The 18,503-nt window shown below is 40.7% G+C and overlaps 1 protein-coding gene across 2 annotated transcripts in view; it reads right to left on the reverse strand.

Moving 5' to 3' along the window:
• SH3BGR (SH3 domain binding glutamate rich protein) overlaps window positions 1–18,503 on the reverse strand; it is a 68,647-nt gene that overhangs the window by 32,121 nt on the left and 18,023 nt on the right. For both annotated transcript variants that reach the window (XM_072994149.2, XM_072994148.2), the window contains exons 2-3: window positions 10,951–11,136; window positions 2,502–2,582 (exon numbers count right to left, since the gene is read on the reverse strand). In XM_072994149.2, coding sequence (XP_072850250.2) covers window positions 2,502–2,582; window positions 10,951–11,073 — 204 coding nt within the window. In that variant the 5' untranslated portion in view covers window positions 11,074–11,136. The remainder of the gene's footprint in view (window positions 1–2,501; window positions 2,583–10,950; window positions 11,137–18,503) is intronic.

Below are 18,503 nucleotides of genomic sequence, written 5' to 3' on the forward strand. Positions count from 1 at the left end.
TTCAGGAAAATTGGAGATACTAGAGGAACATTCTGCGCAAAAATGAACATGATAAAAGACAAAAATGGGAGGGACCTCACAGAAGCAGAAGACGTCAAGAAGAGGTGGCAAGAATACACAGAGGAATTATATCAGAAAGATTTGGATATCCCGGACAACCCAGACAATGTAGTTGCTGACCTTGAGCCAGACATCCTGGAGAGCGAAGTCAAGTGGGCCTTAGAAAGCCTGGCTAACAACAAGGCTAGTGGAGGTGATGGCATTCCAGTTGAACTACTTAAAATCTTGAAAGATGATGCTGTTAAGGTGCTACATTCAATATGCCAGCAAGTTTGGAAAACTCAACAGTGGCCAGAGGATTGGAAAAGATCAGTCTACATCCCAATCCCAAAGAAAGGCAGTGCCAAAGAATGCTCCAACTACCGTACAATTGCACTCATTTCACACGCTAGCAAGGTTATGCTCAAAATCCTCCAAGGTAGGCTTCAGCAGTATGTGGACCGAGAACTCCCAGAAGTACAAGCTGGATTCCGAAGAGGCAGAGGAACTCGAGACCAAATTGCTAACTTGCGCTGGATTATGGAGAAAGCCAGAGAGTTCCAGAAAAATATCTACTTCTGCTTCATTGACTATGCCAAAGCCTTTGACTGTGTGGACCACAGCAAACTATGGCAAGTCCTTAAAGAAATGGGAGTGCCTCACCATCTTATCCATCTCCTAAGAAACCTATATGTGGGACAGGAAGCAACAGTCAGAACTGGTCATGGAACAACTGAGTGGTTCAAAATTGGGAAAGGAGTACGGCAAGGCTGTATACTGTCCCCCAGCTTATTTAACTTATATGCAGAATACATCATGCGGAAGGCTGGACTGGAAGAAACCCAAGCCGGAATTAAGATTGCTGGAAGAAATATCAACAACCTCCGATATGCAGATGATACCACTCTGATGGCAGAAAGTGAGGAGGAATTAAAGAACCTTGTAATGAGAGTGAAAGAGGAGAGTGCAAAAAACGGTCTGAAACTCAACATCAAAAAAACTAAGATCATGGCCACTGGTCCCATCACCTCCTGGCAAATAGAAGGGGAAGATATGGAGGCAGTGTCAAATTTTATCTTCCTGGGCTCCATGATCACTGCAGATGGAGACAGCAGCCCTGAAATTAAAAGACGCCTTCTTCTTGGGAGGAAAGCGATGACAAATCTTGACAGCATCTTGAAAAGCAGAGACATCACATTGCCAACAAAAGTCCGAATAGTCAAAGCTATGGTTTTTCCTGTCGTGATGTATGGAAGTGAGAGCTGGACCATAAAGAAAGCAGACCGCCGAAGAATTGATGCCTTTGAATTGTGGTGCTGGAGGAGGCTCTTGAGAATCCCCTGGACTGCAAGGAGAACAAACCTATCAGTTCTAAAGGAAATCAACCCTGACGGCTCACTGGAAGGACAGATCCTGAAGCTGAGGCTCCAGTACTTTGGCCATCTCATGAGAAGAAAAGAGTCCTTGGAAAAAACCCTGATGTTAGGAAGGTGTGACGGCAAGAGGAGAAGGGGACGACCGAGGATGAGATGGCTGGACAGTGTCTGCGAAGCAACCAACATGAACCTGACACAACTCCGGGAGGCAGTAGAAGACAGGAGGGCCTGGCGTGCTCTGGTCCATGGGGTCACGAAGAGTCGGACACGACTAAACGACTAAACACATTAACAATTTTGAGTGGAGTAGCAGTGTTGGGACCTAACCACACCTGCCTAAAAGAATCAGCAGGAACCATCCTCCTCCTCTCCTTTACTCACTTTACCTGAATCCTTTGCAAGGTTTTAAAAAAGAGAGTGGAGAAACAGGAAATGCCTTTGCTGAAGACCTTTTTTGGGAGGGGAGTGAAGGTTGTCTTCTTTGAGCTGGTTCCTGCTGTTTTTGCTAGCAGCAATGGCCTTTACTTGGCTATCTAAATGTCCCTACAAGCTGATTTGTTTATATAGAAACCCAACCCCTTTGCAAAGGAAATAAATTGACAGCAATGTTCACACAGGCTGAAACAGTAAGGAGTGAAGTGATTCATCATTGGTATAAAATAAAACAACCATTCCAGCAAGGGAGAAACAAACTGGAAATAAATCGCTGGCCGAGATCTTGGCTGTGTGTTGTGTGCTCGGAAATTTATGAAACGATTTAACAAACAGCCATATCAGTATAACTGAGGTTCTTTTCCCAGGTGTGATCGAGCTTTTAGTCTGTTGAAATGAAAATGACAAAGAAACCTATGGCTCCTCAAAAACTGGCATTTGGCCTAATATTTTGTGGATTGTCACCCACAAAAACTAATGTCCAATAAAACCTGGATATCTTTAAGATGTCAAAAGACACTGCTAGTCTGGTGCAAACCTGAAATGGTCCTCTTTTTCTTCCTTTTAAGCCGCATAACAATCTTTGTTGCTTAATTTAGTAATAAATTGAATAATGATTAAGATGAGTAAGTCCTAAAAGGTTGCAATACATACCGTTGATCCTGGTGGAGGAGCAAGGCCTAGGAATGAATAAATAATATTTTCTTCTTTTGCAGAGAAAAAGGAGTCAAAATCCTAAAATAAGAAGAAATGTAAATATATCAGTGAAGACACGTTCAAAAGGAACTGGACTCTTCAACTTTTGTTGCATTCTTAAAGCTGCCGTCTTTCAATCTGGAGTTTAATGATGAACAGGATTGCAGGTTTCCACATTGTTAACGGCCTTTACATAAAAAAACCCCATCCATCAGGGCTGGTCCTACCATAAGGCACAGCAAGACAGCAGCGTTAAGCAATAGGTTCTTGGATGCAAGGAAAAGGCAACGAGTTGTTAACTATTTGATTTATTATTACTATATTCTTCCTGCTTGGGAGGCAGAGAGACTTGTGGGATTTTTTGTCTCAGAGGCACCAAGCACATGATTGATCTGAAGTTTTATATACAGTACCTTCATTTGTTAGTAGGGGACAACATTTGCAGCTCTGCCTCCAGCAATGAAGAGCTCTGCAGCCAGTAACCCTCTAACATACAATATATGGTGAATTGACTGATTCCCTACTTTGTAAGTCAGAAATCAAGACCGGAGCTGTACACAAACATCCTTTTGAACTTCATGATCCTATAATTTGGGCACAGAAACTGAAGGCTCAATTTCACTGAATTTCTCCAGGGGAAGGGGAAAAAAATCTCAGACATGGGACTCAGCATCTGCAGTAGGGTTCACCAGACGCAGAGCTGCTTCTTTTCTTTTTTTTTGCTGGGTCCAAGTGATGAAAAACATCAGTCCTTAGTCACTCACTTGGAAATCTCGGTTATTTATAGACACTCTTTCTCGTCTTACAGTATATGTTAGAATGTCAGATGTGCTAAAACGAAGGTAACAAAACTAATTATTCCATAGATATTCTGGGTAAAATTAAACTTATCCAAACAATCCAGCGGTGTTCTTGCTGATACATTCAAATGCATTTTTGGAGGGGGGGGAATACGTATCTGTAGATTCACTTAACACATTTAGTTTGCTATATAGCAGCATTCATAGATGGCAATTTAAAACCATCTAGCTGTGAATAGAACACATTTATTTATTTATTTATTTATTTATTTATTTATTTATTTATTTATTTAGTTAGTTAGTTAGTTAGTTAGTTAGTTAGTTAGTTAGTTAGTTAGTTAGTTAGTTAGTTAAATATACTTTCTCATTAGTACAAAACACTATTCGTGGCAGTTTACAGCATCAAGTAAAATAAAAACCCAATAAAAATTAAGTAAAATAAAGTTTCAAAAAACTCAGCTGAATAAAAATTACATGTGAATGTATAACAAAGACAAAACAGCAGCAACAACAAAAGTTTTGTGCTGCTTTTGCGACTAAACCTTTTTGAATTTCAACTGCGTAAAGCAGCACAGAGACAGGCCAAAACTGACCTCTAAACTTAACCAAAGCTGTCTGTTGCTGTTCTGGAAGGATCTTGGCTATGTGAAAGAGCATTCCTGGATAATGCAGTAATATACAGAGTAGAGATGGGCACGAACCTTGGTTCAGAGGTTCGTGCTGGTCTGTATGTGTGGCACTATAGGTGCCACGTGTTCTCTCCTCTCCTGTCTACCCAAGCACCTTTTCTTTAGCTGTTCAACCAGTCTCTAGCAGGAACAGGGGTTTCCTTGCCCTACTTTCTTGGCTGACTGCCCACTAAGACAAGGAGGCAGAACAGGCAAACCTGTGCTCCTGCCAAACAGCTGGTCAAACAGTTAAAGAGGAGAAGGAGAGGAGGACATGCCATCTTGTGAGTGGGCCATTGGCAGGGGAGGCAGGGGAAGGGAATTGAGGTTTGTGCCCATCTCTAAGAGGGATGTGTGGGACCTTTATTTTAATGCCACTTCCAAGAAATTATGGAGCAGCAATGCCAAGGCTGTATTAAGAGACTCTGGAATGGAAATGGAAAAATTCAAGAAAGGCCAATTAGAAGTGTGGTGAATTCACAATACATAATTATGCAATTATTTTGCATTTCCTAACAAAATTATAGGAAGATCAGGGAGAAATTCCTTTATGTAAATAGAGTGGAGGGTATAAAGGAACCTTATTTTTGCTCTTCCTAAAATGATCAGAATAAAAATTGCCCTGTAACATCCCCTCCAACGATACCACTTTGGAAAGGGGCTCCCAGTAGCATTTCTACACACAGTAATTTAATGAAAAGAAAAGACACACATGCTACATATTGCAAACTGCATGCTAAATGTCTAGTAAAACCATGGAATGGGAAACCCTGTTGAATTAAATAGTCTGTTCAGAGAACAGATCTTTCATAGATGAACCACCAAACCGATTAAGACATGAAATGCAAAGTGCTGGAATTTCAGAAAGCTGGTTGTCTAGAATACAATTTCCAGTTAGCTTGATGGCACATAACCACAGGCAATGCCATATGAAAAATATTTATATAAGGGTGAGGAAGTGCTTGGTCTCCATAGTAAAATCAAACTGCCAAACCATATTAAAGCATATTTTTTCTTATTGGCCAGAACCTCCTTTTCTGGTTACATTCCTCCCCACTATGGTGAAATACATTAGATTGCTGTTTAAATGAGGAAAGTGTTTTCAAATGTATAAATAAATTACTATATACTAATTTTTAGCAAACCTATGCCCTCTTTGTTTCATAATGCACTTTTTTGCTGATGTGTTATGTGGCTATGCTAAAAATAACATATGTGATGGTGAGCTGGGGATGATCAGAACTTGGAAGGGTGGGGAAAGAGCATATATTCTTTCAGTGAATTACTGATAATAATTACTGTAATAGTATTGAGAATAATAATAAATTACTCATAATCCTGTTATTTATTGTTTTTAAGAAAGTATTTAATTTTATATTTTGTACAAATATTTGTGTCAATGAGAAAAATATAAAAATGCAATTTCAATGTAATAATCAATCTCTCCGCCAACCCAAAAAAGCATAATAAAAAAAATCGGCAATAGAACCCATAAAATGCAATCTAACTACAGGGCAAAAAGCACAGAAGACTGAACACTTGAAGAATTTAAAGTATCTTCACTACACATCTAAAAAGAAAAAAAAGGACCACCCAAGCTCCTCTACAGAGAGAATCTGAAAATATTTATATATTTAAATGATTATATCCTATTTTTTGATCAATGATCTTCAATATAGCTTTCATTCAATGGTCCTCCAGACTGTAATATTCAGAGTTTAAAAGATATTTTCAGGGACTAGAACTCCCAGAATTCTCCACACACTGGACAGTAGTGTAGAAAAGTAATGTTTTGAAGTTCTGATATAATAACACATAACAGCTGCAACAACAATTCTATGCAAACCTTCGCAGCCTAGCCGTTCCTCTGGCCGATGGACAGGGTCAGAACATGTTTCCCTTCAGCTCTGGAATTGTTTGGCAACTGGTAGTTCAAGTCACATGTTCTTTCTGGCAGGGGAGAGAAAATCATCCCTCTACACCTACTCTTTTTCTTGCCAATGGATGACATCATGTTAGATATGGATGCCACAAATGAAAAGGCAAATGGAATTTCAGGTCACAGTAGGACACAAAATGTGAACTCAAAATATGAAATTAACATATTAAGTGAGCAAACTCATGGGGGAAAAGAAGGTCCTTCAACCAATGAGGGCTTTATTTATTAATAGCCAGCACCTTGAATTGGTCTAAATCAAACTGGAAGCCATGACTGGTTGAACAAAATAAGGGTATTATACTAAGGAGGCCCATTAAATCAGTGTGGATTTGATGAGTCAACATCTATGAAAGCTGTATCATAGAATCATAGAATCGTCAGAGGGTTGGAAGGGACCTTGGAGGTCTTCTAGTCCAACCCCCTGCCCAAGGCAGGAGACCTCATACCATCTCGGACAGATGGCTCCCCAATCTTTTCTTGAAAACCTCCAGGGATGAAGCACCCACAATATCGGGAGGCAAGCTGTTCCACTGCTTAATGGTTCTCACCATCAGGAAATTCCTCCTTATTTCCAGGTTGGATCTCCCTCTGACGCGTTTCCACCCATTGGTTCCTGGTCTACCCTCAGACACAATGGAGAATAAATCTATGCCCTCTTCCCTGTGGCAACCCTTCAGATATTGGAAGACTACTATCATGTCTCCCCTCAGTCTTCTCTTTGTTGAGCTAAACATACCTAGTTCTTTTAGTCGTTCTTCATAGGATTAAGCCTCCAGTCTCCTTATCGTCTTTGTTGCTCTTCTCTACATCCCTTCCAGGGCCTCAGTGTCTTTTTTGTATTGTGGTGACCGGGACTAGAAACAGCACTCCAAGTGCAACCTCCCCAGCATGGTATAGAGTGGGGCATCTCGTTTCTCCTCCCTAAGTGCGGGACCGCCACTGAACTGCATCTGATTGGATAGGGCCCAATGTTCAAGTCTGTCTATATCCTTCTATCTTCCAAAGTGTTAGCAATTCCCTCCAGCTTTGTGTCATCAGCGAATCTGATGAGTGCTCCTTCAATTCCCTCACTCAGCTCACCCAGCTCATTTATGAAGATGTTGAAGAGCACTGGGCCCAAGACAGAACCTTGAGGGACCCCACTGCACACTTCCCTCCACGTAGATATGGTTCCATTGAGGACCACAAATTGAGTGTGGTTGGTCAACCAGATGCAAATCCGTCTGTTAGTCTATCCATCTTTGTTCTATCTTACGCAGAAGTAGTGTGGCCTACCTTATCAAATGCCTTACTGAAGTCTAAGTATACTATATCAACTGGGTTCCTTAACTTTGTCAATTTATCAAAGAAGGCAATAAGATTTGTTTGGCATGACCTGTTCTTAACAAATCCATGCTGGCTTCTAGTAATCACCTTGTTATTTTCTAGGTGCTCACAAATCTGCTGCTTGATTTTTTTGTTCAGGATTTTCCCAGGTACTGGTGTCAAGCTGATTGGTCTGTAGTTTCCTGGATCCATCCCCCCCCCCCTTTGATGACTGGAACCACATCAGCTCTTCCCCAATCCTCTGGCAGTTTGCTGGTGCTCCAGGAGCTCTCAAAGATTTCATTCAGTGTTTCTGAGATCACATCTGCCAATGGGCCTACTCTGTGATTTACTATAGATTTCAGCTCCAAGTGAAAAATGGCAGATACCATACTACCACATTTTACACTGTCTCGACATTTTAAGGGTAACTCCATGTACAGTGCATTGCAATCATTTCATCCAGATGTGCTTAAGACATGGTTAACAATGAGCAGATCTGCCTTCTCCAGTAAAAGATAGATCCAGTGCATCAATCAAAGCTATGCCAAGGCAGTCCTGGCTACAGATATCATATAGGGGTAGCGGCAACCCTAGATTACAAATTTGTTCCTTCAAGGAGAATGGTACTCTGCTGGAAAATAAACCAAATATCTTATCCTGAATTGTCTTGTTTATTGATTATCAGCACCTCTGTCTTGCCTCGATTAAGGCTCACACTGTTAGCCCATATCCATGCTTGAAAAATGCACTCGTCCACTCGTCTGTGACAAGTGAAAAATGCTGCTGGATGAGTCACAGCTCCCTCCCTCCCTGCCTCCTTCCCCTCTGACTGTCTCTCTCTAATCCTGCAGCCCTCCCCTCACCCCTCCAATTGCATAAGAAAAATTTCCCTCTTCTCATGAGAAGAGAGTTTGAGTGGCACATATAGATATAGCTCTGCAGGAGAATGTAGAGTAGTCCCATGCTGGAGAATATGGAGATTCCCTGCTCCCAATTTCAACTGAACGGGGACACTTTCTGGGGTGGGAGGGAACTGTAGCTCCTTAAGAGGCCGGATGCTTTTGCTTTCAGTTTTATTTTACTGGAGACATTCAAAAGAAAGTCATTCAAAATACAAGCTTCTTGACCCCACAGGCAGGCATGTAATAAAGCAACCCCAGTCTGAGTGTATAAATCAGTGATTCCCAATTCCAATAAATTGCAAGGCTATAGTCCAGCCACGCTGACTGGTGAAATTTTTGACTGGCTGGTGAGATATTCTAAACTTTTTCAAGCCTGCCCATATTACAACTATAATTATGCCCTGATAATACTTCAGAACTTCCACAGCATTTTGGTGTCACCCAGCCTCAGATATCCAGACAACCTTTCCCATGGGTTTCAAGCAGATATTAAATAGCACAAAATGGGGTCACAATAGTGATGGAGTTTGGGGGTTCAATGCCACCAGTATGCAGATGACACCCAATTCTACTGCTCCTTCCACTTAAATTCAAGGAAGGCTCTAGATCAGTGTCTAATATCAGTAATGGACTGGATGAGGGTGAATAAATTGAAACTTAATCCAGACAAGACAGAGGTGCTTCTGGTCAGACAAAAAGTGAAATCATGGAATAGGGATGCAGCCAGTACAGGGTGGGATTACACTCCTAGTGAAAAAACAGGTGCACAGCTTGAGGGGGGGGCTCCTGGATTCATCCCTGAGCCTGGATGCCCAGATCTCGGCAGTGGGCAGAAGTGCATTTGCACAATCAAAACTAGTGCACCAGCTACGTCCATTTCTTGAGATCTGACCACTGTGATACACACCCTAGTTACTTTCTGGCTGGATTACTGTAATACACTCTATATGGGGCTGCTAAAGCAGTGGGGCTGCATTATGAACCCACAACAGTAGGTTCATAATGCAGCAGCCAGATTGCTAACTGGGGCTGGTTACAGGGATCACATAAACCCCCATTACAGCAGCTCCACTGGCTGCTGATCAGTTACCGGGCATAATTTAAAGTGCTGGTTTTCACCTATAAAACCCTAAACAGCCTGGGTCCAAGCTATCTCAAAGACCACATCTTCCATTATGAGCAGGTTTGGGTATTAAAGTCATCAGGAGAGGACTTTCTCTCTGCCCTGCCACCTTCACAGATGCGTCTGACGGGGACATAGGAGAGAACCTTCTCTGTTGCTGCACACAAACTTTGGAATTTACTTCCCACTGTTTTCTCTTCAAGCAAGCCTTCCCTCAGTAACCAGCTACCTGTGTGTGATTCTGAGATAGATTTTTATACATTACTGCTTCAACTGGATTGTTAGTGCTACTTATGTTTTCCATTTTTGTGTTCTCCATTTCTCAGAGTGACTTTTTTAAAATGTTTGTATAGTTATTGATCTTTGCCCTAATATTGCCTGTTAATTTAGGTAAGATGCTCCCTTGGTCTTTTAATGATGTTAACTAGCATTGTATACTCATTGTAAGCTGCGTTGGGTCCTTTTCAAGGAGAAAGGTGGGGTAAAAATAAATAAATAAATAAATAAATAAACAAACAAACAAACAAATAAATAAATAATACCACAATGGCAAAAGGAATCAGAATTATGGATGTTTCACATGTGTTCAGCCTGCCAGGTCTCAGGCTTTGGACCTCACGCTTGGCTTTCAGGGTTCCTTTTGCAAGTTCTTGAACTCTGCCTGGTGAATCTCAAAGAATGGCATGCTGTTGCCCTTGAGTGTGGTTATGAGGATCATCCTGACATGCTGCACCCAAAGATCTGCTAGTAGATCCAAATCTGCATTTGTTGCACACACTCTTGGTTTAGAAAACAGTGTTCCTTCTTCTTCTTCTTCTTTTGTAATTGCACATGCTTCTCACTGTGTACTGTCGCTTTCATGGCTGCAACTCTCTCCCAACACATTCTGAGAGGCAGACTTTTGGTTGCTCCAATTCATTTGGACTTTAAATTCATCCCTGGCTCTCTGCATTCAGAGAAGCATAGCGCATAGAATTGAAAGGGAACACCAACAGTCACTGAGCTCAACCCACGGCCAAACCAGGAAATCTAAAGCTAAAATTTCTCTGACAGATGGCTTGGCACACAGTTTATCCGTGACACACACCATTTCATAATTGTTGCTGCCCCCCAATGACATCACAAGGACTCGCATTTCAGGAATGGAATGCTGCTGAGATGGCAATCTCTGTACTGTATATACAGGATCAAATCAGCAGCAGCTAATTGCTAGCAATTAGATACAGTGCCCTTTAAAATGTTTCCCAAAGTTAGCATTCACTTCTTCAGTACTTTTGTTATTGCCCTTCAGAATCTTCTCGCAAAATTAGCTTGGGTGGGAGGGAGTCCAATTCGAGATGGGAACAAACACATCTGTTCTGTGGTTCGGCATCTCACACCTCCAGTGGGCACCCAATCACAGGCAGCGTCCTGGCTTCTTTGCCCTGCCTCCTCTGGGCGCTGCTTATGAGTGGACCTCTGCCAGAGTAGGAGGGGCATTGAACCATGGAACACCTGTAAACAAACCAGTAAATGAACCATGCCAAACTGCCAAAGCAGCAGTTCATGCCCATCTCCTATTAATATGAACAGTGAACCAGAAAAGCAACCTATGGATTTTTTATTTCATATTTCCATATTTATTCTTAAAACCCTAACTATATTTATTAAAACATGATTTTTCATACCCCACAATACTGTTCTTCATTGAATATCTGAGGAGGGAGAGGGATTCCATTTTGTGGCTTCTTTTCACCCGGAACATTCTCTCTCATCCATTTCCGGTTGTCTTCATCACAGGCTATATCCATTTCTTTAAAGTCAATCTTGTTCGCTTCCAAAAAGCCCACTACCGCTTGCTGCTTCTTTTTAATCTAGTTAGAAAAGAGAGGAAATTAATTTTTTTATTTCATGTTAGATATCTATTTGATAGGCTTACTTTATTCACATCACTGTTGGAGTTCGCCACAGGAAATCTGACATCAATATAAAGAAACAATGTGCTTAAATCAGAACATGCATTTTGAAGCGGGAAGAGCAAAAGTGATCACTAATTGTAGAAGGCAGTCTTATACATGTTCACACAGAAATAAACCATGCTGAATAAAATAATGGTGTCTGTCTCATTTCTTTGCCTGCCCAGGAAGATGTTTTCTCAAACAAAGCATTCGATTGCTGGTATAACATTGCCAAGAAGGTTCTCTTCAGTATCCAACTTTTTCACTTCACTTTGTGGGGACAGTCAGGGAAATGAAGATACTGAGGTTTGAAAAGGAATGTGTTATAGAAGGCAACCTCTCAGATATCCAGGGCTAAACCATTTAAGTGGTTATGCGTAGCTCCTCCTGAGTTGGGATGAGCTTTTGGCACCCCATCACAAAGAAACAATAGGATGAATGAAAATTTTGATTGCTAAGGGCAGTGGCAATACTACGGCTGGCACTAAATGAGCAAAAAGCTGTTCCTAGAGTCCTTAACGCTATGAGGAAGTGACAAAGGCATGGAAAGATGAGCTTAGGATAAGGGAAAAGTGCTAAATGATTGGTTGGCAGAACTAAGGAAATAGCAGCAGAGGCTTATGGAAGATTCCACAGGCCCAGGCTCTCTGGGAAAATCCCCCACCCCATCCAATGTCTTTCTCTCATTCTCTGGACCAAGATGAATGAAATTAATGTGCATTTTTAATTATGTATATAGCAAGTGCGGGAAAGCCTGAATAGCCACAGGAGTCAGGTGAGGATTCAGGTGAAGGAAGAAGAGGAGGAGGAGGAGAGGGAAAGTTTTACTCTGTTTTCCTCCCATCCTGGGTCCAATAAATATCTACTATTTCCACAATTCTGGCCAGTCATCCAAACAGGGGAATGTCTCACGTTAAAATAGAAGGATGGGATACAGAAGTACAGTGGGGTCTCTACTTAAGAACGTCCCTACTTAAGAACAATCCAACTTAAGAACAGCTCCATTTGCTAAATTTTGCTTCTACTTGAGAACAGAAATCCAAGATAAGAACAGGAAAAAAAACCTTTCCTGCTCTTTTTTTAACCTTAGGTCATCTTAGGTTAAAAAAAAATTCTCCCCCTAGTGGTAGAGTACGTATTAACCAGCTTTGCATTAGTTCCTATGGGACCTCTACATAACAAAAAAACAGCCAGAACGGATTAATTGGTTTTCAGTCCATTCCTATGGGAAATTTTGCTTCAACTTAAGAACGTTTCAACTTAAGAACACCATTCCAAAACGGATTAAGTTCTTAAGTAGAGGTTCCACTGTAGTTTCTATGGATGGAAAAGAGCAGATACGGTTTGAATGGTTTTCAATGCATTCCTATGGGAAATGCAGATTCAACATAAGAACTTTTCAACTTGAGAACCACCTTCCAATACGGATTAAGTTCTTAAGTAGAGACCCCACTGTATAGAGTAGGGTTCCTCACCCCTGTTTGTACTAAGGGCACTATATCAAGGGAAGCCCTTGGGAGCCTGTCCATGCTCCTCTGGCCCTTAGAAAGGACAAGGAGTAAGAAAAGATTAATTACTCAAGAAGGTCTTCAGCTGGAGATGAGAAACAGGATGTAAAGTGGTGGACCATTATAAATGTGTCTCTTGTCACTTCCCTGCTCACACAATTCCTGAATGGCCCTAGGCCCAGACTGGATCTAGTGTTGATCAGGCAGAGTAAGGCAGCTGCCTTGAATGGCAGAGTTTGAGCGTCATGAAAGGACAATATACTGTACGAAAAGTTATTTAATTTGTTGTTGCTGCATATTATTGCCAAGGACCAGATGAGAGGCTTGTGGGGTTTTCTGCCTCCTGTACTGGCTTCAGATATTGCATACCTTGACTTGGACAAGTGCAGGGAGACATTTACTCCTCCATCTCAAACACAAATATGACTGGAAATTGCTGTCTCAGGCAGGAAAAAAATATGTTTTTAATTACTGCCATTCTCGTTCACTAATTTTATGCAACGTATTTAGCTAAAAGTGATGAACTGCCCCCACTGGTTAATATTTTAGGCATACATTAAGGAGATTATTGTGCCCCTTACTCCTTCATTACATCCTATGTATTGCTGATAGAAACCTAAGGATTTATGTCATATAAAATGAAGATGAAGCTGTTCGTGAAATCAAATTTTGTGGTACAGGGAAACTGATACTTTTTCTGTCTGTTCCCCCCCCCCCTTGTTATTTTGATGTTGGGCTTATATGAAGTGTGATTACAAAAAAAATGAATTTGGTGCTGAAAATTTTTGAAATGACAAATTCCCATACTTCAGCAATGTTGACTGTAGTTCACAACAACCCAGTACTCCTAAATAAAAATCAAGAAGTCAGCTGCACCTATTACTCAACATGTATTAGCACCACTGCAGTCCCTGTCAAGCACATTGGAGTTTCAGAGGCAAATGTACAGATGTAATCAGAAGCATGTATGCACCTGACCTCATAAGTAGAGAAATATGAATGTCTCTTGAAAAAGGGTTATGATAATGGCTCAGGGGACAAAGTCAAGGCAGTAAGTCATCCTCTAAATCCTATGACCACAGAATCACAGAACTATAGAGTCCAAAGGATATCCAAAGTTCATTTAGCCCAACTCCCTATCCATGCAGAGATCCACAGCAAAGGCTTTCCTGATAGATGGCTATCCAACCATTGGGTGTTTTCAAACAGACTTTGTGTGAAGAGTCCATCACATCCATTGTGGGTCTGTTCCACTATCAAACAACTTCCACCATCAGGAAATCTGTCCAAATGTTAGTTGGAATATCTTTCCTTGCAAATTTGAATACACTACAGTACTTTTGGGTCCTACAATCTAGAATAATGGAAAACAAGCTCACAATTTTTCATGTGATAGTCTTTCAGACATCAAAAGAACTATCATATCACCTCTCAATTTTTTTATATGCTAAACATACCCAAGTCCTACAAACATTCCTCATAGGGCTTTATACACAGTACTTGGTCACCCTCAAGCTTCTTAATATCTTCTTAAATCAAGGTGCCCAGAACTAGACATAGTTCAGCATGTAAAGTCTGACCAAAGCAGAATAAGTAACACTATTATTTCCCTTGATCTAGATATCTTACTTTTGCTGAAGGAAACTCATACTACATTAGCTAATTTTCACTACCATTTCACACTTTTGACTTATGTTCAGCTTTCTGTCTGCCAATGCCTCCAGATCTGTTCCATACAAATTGCTGCTAAACCAGGTCTCACCCACACTGTATTTGTGAATCTGATCTTTTTCCTGCTTAAATGCATATCTGTTGAAATTAACTCTGTTCTGAACCAGTTTTCTGATTTATGAAGGTTATTTTGAATTTGGATTCTGTCTTCAGCATTTTTATGGGGCATTCAGTCCCCAAAAGCAGCTCTTTCAAGTTCTGCTTATGGCATATCCTTACTAATCATGACCGGACACACAAGATGCACTTTTATTTAAAAAACACACCACTCTTCCTCTCATTTTTATAGAAACATAATGTTATGATCAAATGACACTTTGAATGAGGTCACAAATAATTTTTGCTCATGACTCTCTCATGTAATATAAAACCCTACTCCCTTAAACAGGATCTGTGAATGACATAAGCTTACAAAACCAACGTAACAGATTACAAGGCTGCATGCACAACCATTTTGAATTTCTGTTGCTGTCATTTTTTGGGAACCCTTAATTGTCCGACTTCTTTTTATTGAAAACCCTACATATTCCCAAGGAAGCCTGGGCTTCCTCAGAATAATCATTAGGTCAATAGAGGAAACCTACAGAAAGGAGCATTGCCAATCCCCCTCAATAGCAAAATTTGCCTGGTTTCTTGTGCTTATATTCAGATTGAATCATCCTTCCCCTTTAAGAGCTGTCACAGACTTTTCTGGCCCACTGTAGGCATGCATGCATTTCCAGGTTCACTAATGATCCCGGGAAATGAGGCAACATCTTCTACTTACCTGCAGAGTACCTGCTGCCTCTGAATAATTCTGCAGATTAGATTTAGAAAGAGAAGGGAACAAAGGCAATAGTATTGAGAACCAGATGAACATCAGTTCCTGCACTGGATAGAAGATTAATACCCCACTACAGTTCTATAACTCTATGACCTACGCATGATGATCTACTGAGTGAGGTCAGTAGATCATCATGATGATCTACTGACCTCATCATGGGTGAGACCTCAAACCAAACACTGCTGTAAACAAGGCTTCCAATAAGACTTCTAGTAGCATTCATCAATAGACTAAGTAAACTGTGTGCAAAAAAATAAACCTTTAATAAAACATCACTAACCCATAACCAACCTCCAACTGGAAATGTCTGAATAGGACTTCAACATGGCTGCAGCACTGCATTCACAACATAAACTTTAGCCTACTCAAAAGTAACCCCCCCACACTTCAAGGAGGCTTATTCTTAGATATGTAAGATTACAGTCTGAGAGAAACATCTGCTCTGAAGCACAAGACAGAACTCGGATCCCATTCTCAAACTGCACCAATATCTCTCTGCAGTCTGACTGTCTAGTTTCATCTCAATGCCAGCCAAAGTTGCCAGGGCTCTTGATGGGTTGTTCTGTCAGCATGAAATGCTAATAGAATATAATAAAAAGCAGAAACAAGAAAAGTAGACAAGCCCCATTTGTTCTAAGTTCATCTGAGGGCTCAAACAGACATTCAGCAATAACAAGGTCCTCTCCCATTGGAAGATAATTGTTTTAGGAAAGAGCTAAGATTTGGCAATAAGAGAGAGATGAACAAGAAAAGAAACCATGGGAACTAGAACAAAGGTCCATACAGGCAATCGGGCTTTTCAACGTAAGGACTATTCTTTAGGGTTTTCAGTGGTGGAGTGGAAAGTTGCACGGGTGAGGGAATATCGGCACTACATTTTGAAAAGGCATTGAAAGGAGCTGGCTCATTTTCCTTTAATGGTTGCCATGGGACCTTGGAATTGCAGCAGTTAAAACAACTACAACACCATCACATCACCGAAAAATGCATGGCTGAGCAGAGGGCCGGCCTTTGGGTTCTGCTCTGCATTTTACCGGAACCTCAGGAGCCAACAGTCAAACGTGGAGTTCAAAAACCACAGCAAATCCCCATCACCACCAAACTCAAGAGCCTCTGAGTTATTTTTGTCACTAAAACTGATTTAATCTCACAGTCCTTTCATTCCTTGCTACATCCCAAACTTTCTTCTTTTTATTAGCCTAGTTTCAGTGGCAGGATTCCTGTGGTTGTTTCTCTTATTACCCACCTAGGAATTCCAGGCTCTTGACAAGCAATTGCAAATGACCCAAGGATCCATTATCCCAAGCTCTTTGTGTACTCCTATATAAGGGCTGAACTGTGCATTGTGCTAAATTATGTTTAGCTATATTTTCATGTTATGTTTAATTAATTACTGATACGTTTGTGCATGTATGGTGATATCATATTTTTCTGTGTATAAAACACTTTTTCCTAAAATAATTAAAGGAAAAATTGAAGGTTGTTTTATACATGGAAGTAAGGTGGAGAAAGATGAAAGCATTTTGATCCCTGCTTTCCCTCTCCATTTTCTTTGCAAAAAACCAAAAAAACCAAAACTATTTGCATTTTGCAAAGAAACTGGAGGGGGAAAGCAGGAATCACTTCCCCACTCAACTTTCTTGCAAGGAAAGTGCTTTCCCCCTCCAGTTTCTTTGCCAAAAGTGCAGGGGGAAAGCAGTGTTTGGCAAAACAAAAAAAAAACAAAAAAAACTGGAGGGGTAAATCACTATCTTCCCAAGAAAATGGAGGGGGAAAGCAGAAATCAAAGTGCTTTGATCCCTGCCTTCCCCCTCTACTGTCTTGCAAAGAAAGAAATTTTGGGGTTAAAAAAGTGGGGGGCATCTTATACATGGGGGTGTCTTATGTACTGAAAAATACAGTACTTACTCTGGTGTAGTGGAGAGGGTGATGGACCAGGATTCAGGGAACCAATCCCCGTTTGGCCATGGAAACTCATGGACTGTGTGACATTGGTAAAACCACTCCTTAAACATCTCACTCACCTTAAAACCACTATTAGGGTCACTATAAGTCAGTTCTGATTTGAGGGCACAGAAGACACAGAAGCGTGCATATGATTCCTACAGGGAATGTAGTATTATTGCTAACAATGGGGAAACATTTTCTAAGTTGTGAGAAGAGAACAATATGCATCCTTTCCATGCCTCCGGCCCTAAGACCTCGGGAGTGGCCAGTTCCCACCACCATCACCATCCTTTCTCACCTCAGCTGAGTCTTTGCAAGCTATCACTGCTTTATAAAAATAAGGTGTTTATGTTGTATTAATTTTCACTTACTGACAGCCACCTTAGATGCCTACCATCACCTTAAGATTGTGCCTCTGTTTCCTGTGGCATGCAGACTTTGTTCTGGTACCAATTGTCCCTGCATGTTTGGCACGGGCTGACAAATCTCTGAATACATCAGGAACATTCAATCTGACATTAAAAAATTGAGCTGGGCCTCCAGACCAGCACCATTTGACAAACCCAATCTGTGCTTTAATTATGTGCTAACAGCTAATTATTTTGGTTTTTATATCTGAACAGCTGCTCTTGCAATTCTGCAGTGGAAGTTTCACTCTTCTTGAATTATGAACTTTGCCACAGAAATTACCAAATTCATTCTGTACTCTTTTTTCCCCTCTCAGGATTAATGTGAAAAAAGAGAACCCAGCACAGTATTAATTCATCAAATGCCTGCTGAATAATAATTAAAGCATAGTTTCTGGTATCAAAAGTGAATAATCAACCACCCTTACTCTGTGAGTTCAAAGCATATGTGATGGAGACATTCACAGGACTGCAAACTTGAAACATAAAACAGGAGTTTTCCAGTACCACTCTTCCTGAAAGGTATCAGTCATTAAACGAAAACATACAAACCATACTGCATTCCAGAAAGAGAAGATGGTTGTAGGACAGCGGAATTTTTGCATATATAAAAAAATAAGTACTGCAAGTTACAATAATACATTGTATGTTGCACTGCCATGCTATTGCATCAAAAACTCTGCCAGAAAGTTAAAACAACATTTAACTACTACAGTAAATGTAGAAAATTATATCTGAGGAGCACCGCCATTTGTGCTTTTTTAGAAGAAGTCAGTACTGACTATATTGTGTTTCTTCATCACACTGACATAAGACGGCTCTCCAAGGGACATATTCTAAGCAGGGTTCTTGAAATGCACAAGGAAA

The sequence above is a fragment of the Pogona vitticeps genome, chromosome 3, assembly GCF_051106095.1.
Source record: "Pogona vitticeps strain Pit_001003342236 chromosome 3, PviZW2.1, whole genome shotgun sequence".
Classification (NCBI taxonomy): Eukaryota; Metazoa; Chordata; class Lepidosauria; order Squamata; family Agamidae; genus Pogona; species Pogona vitticeps.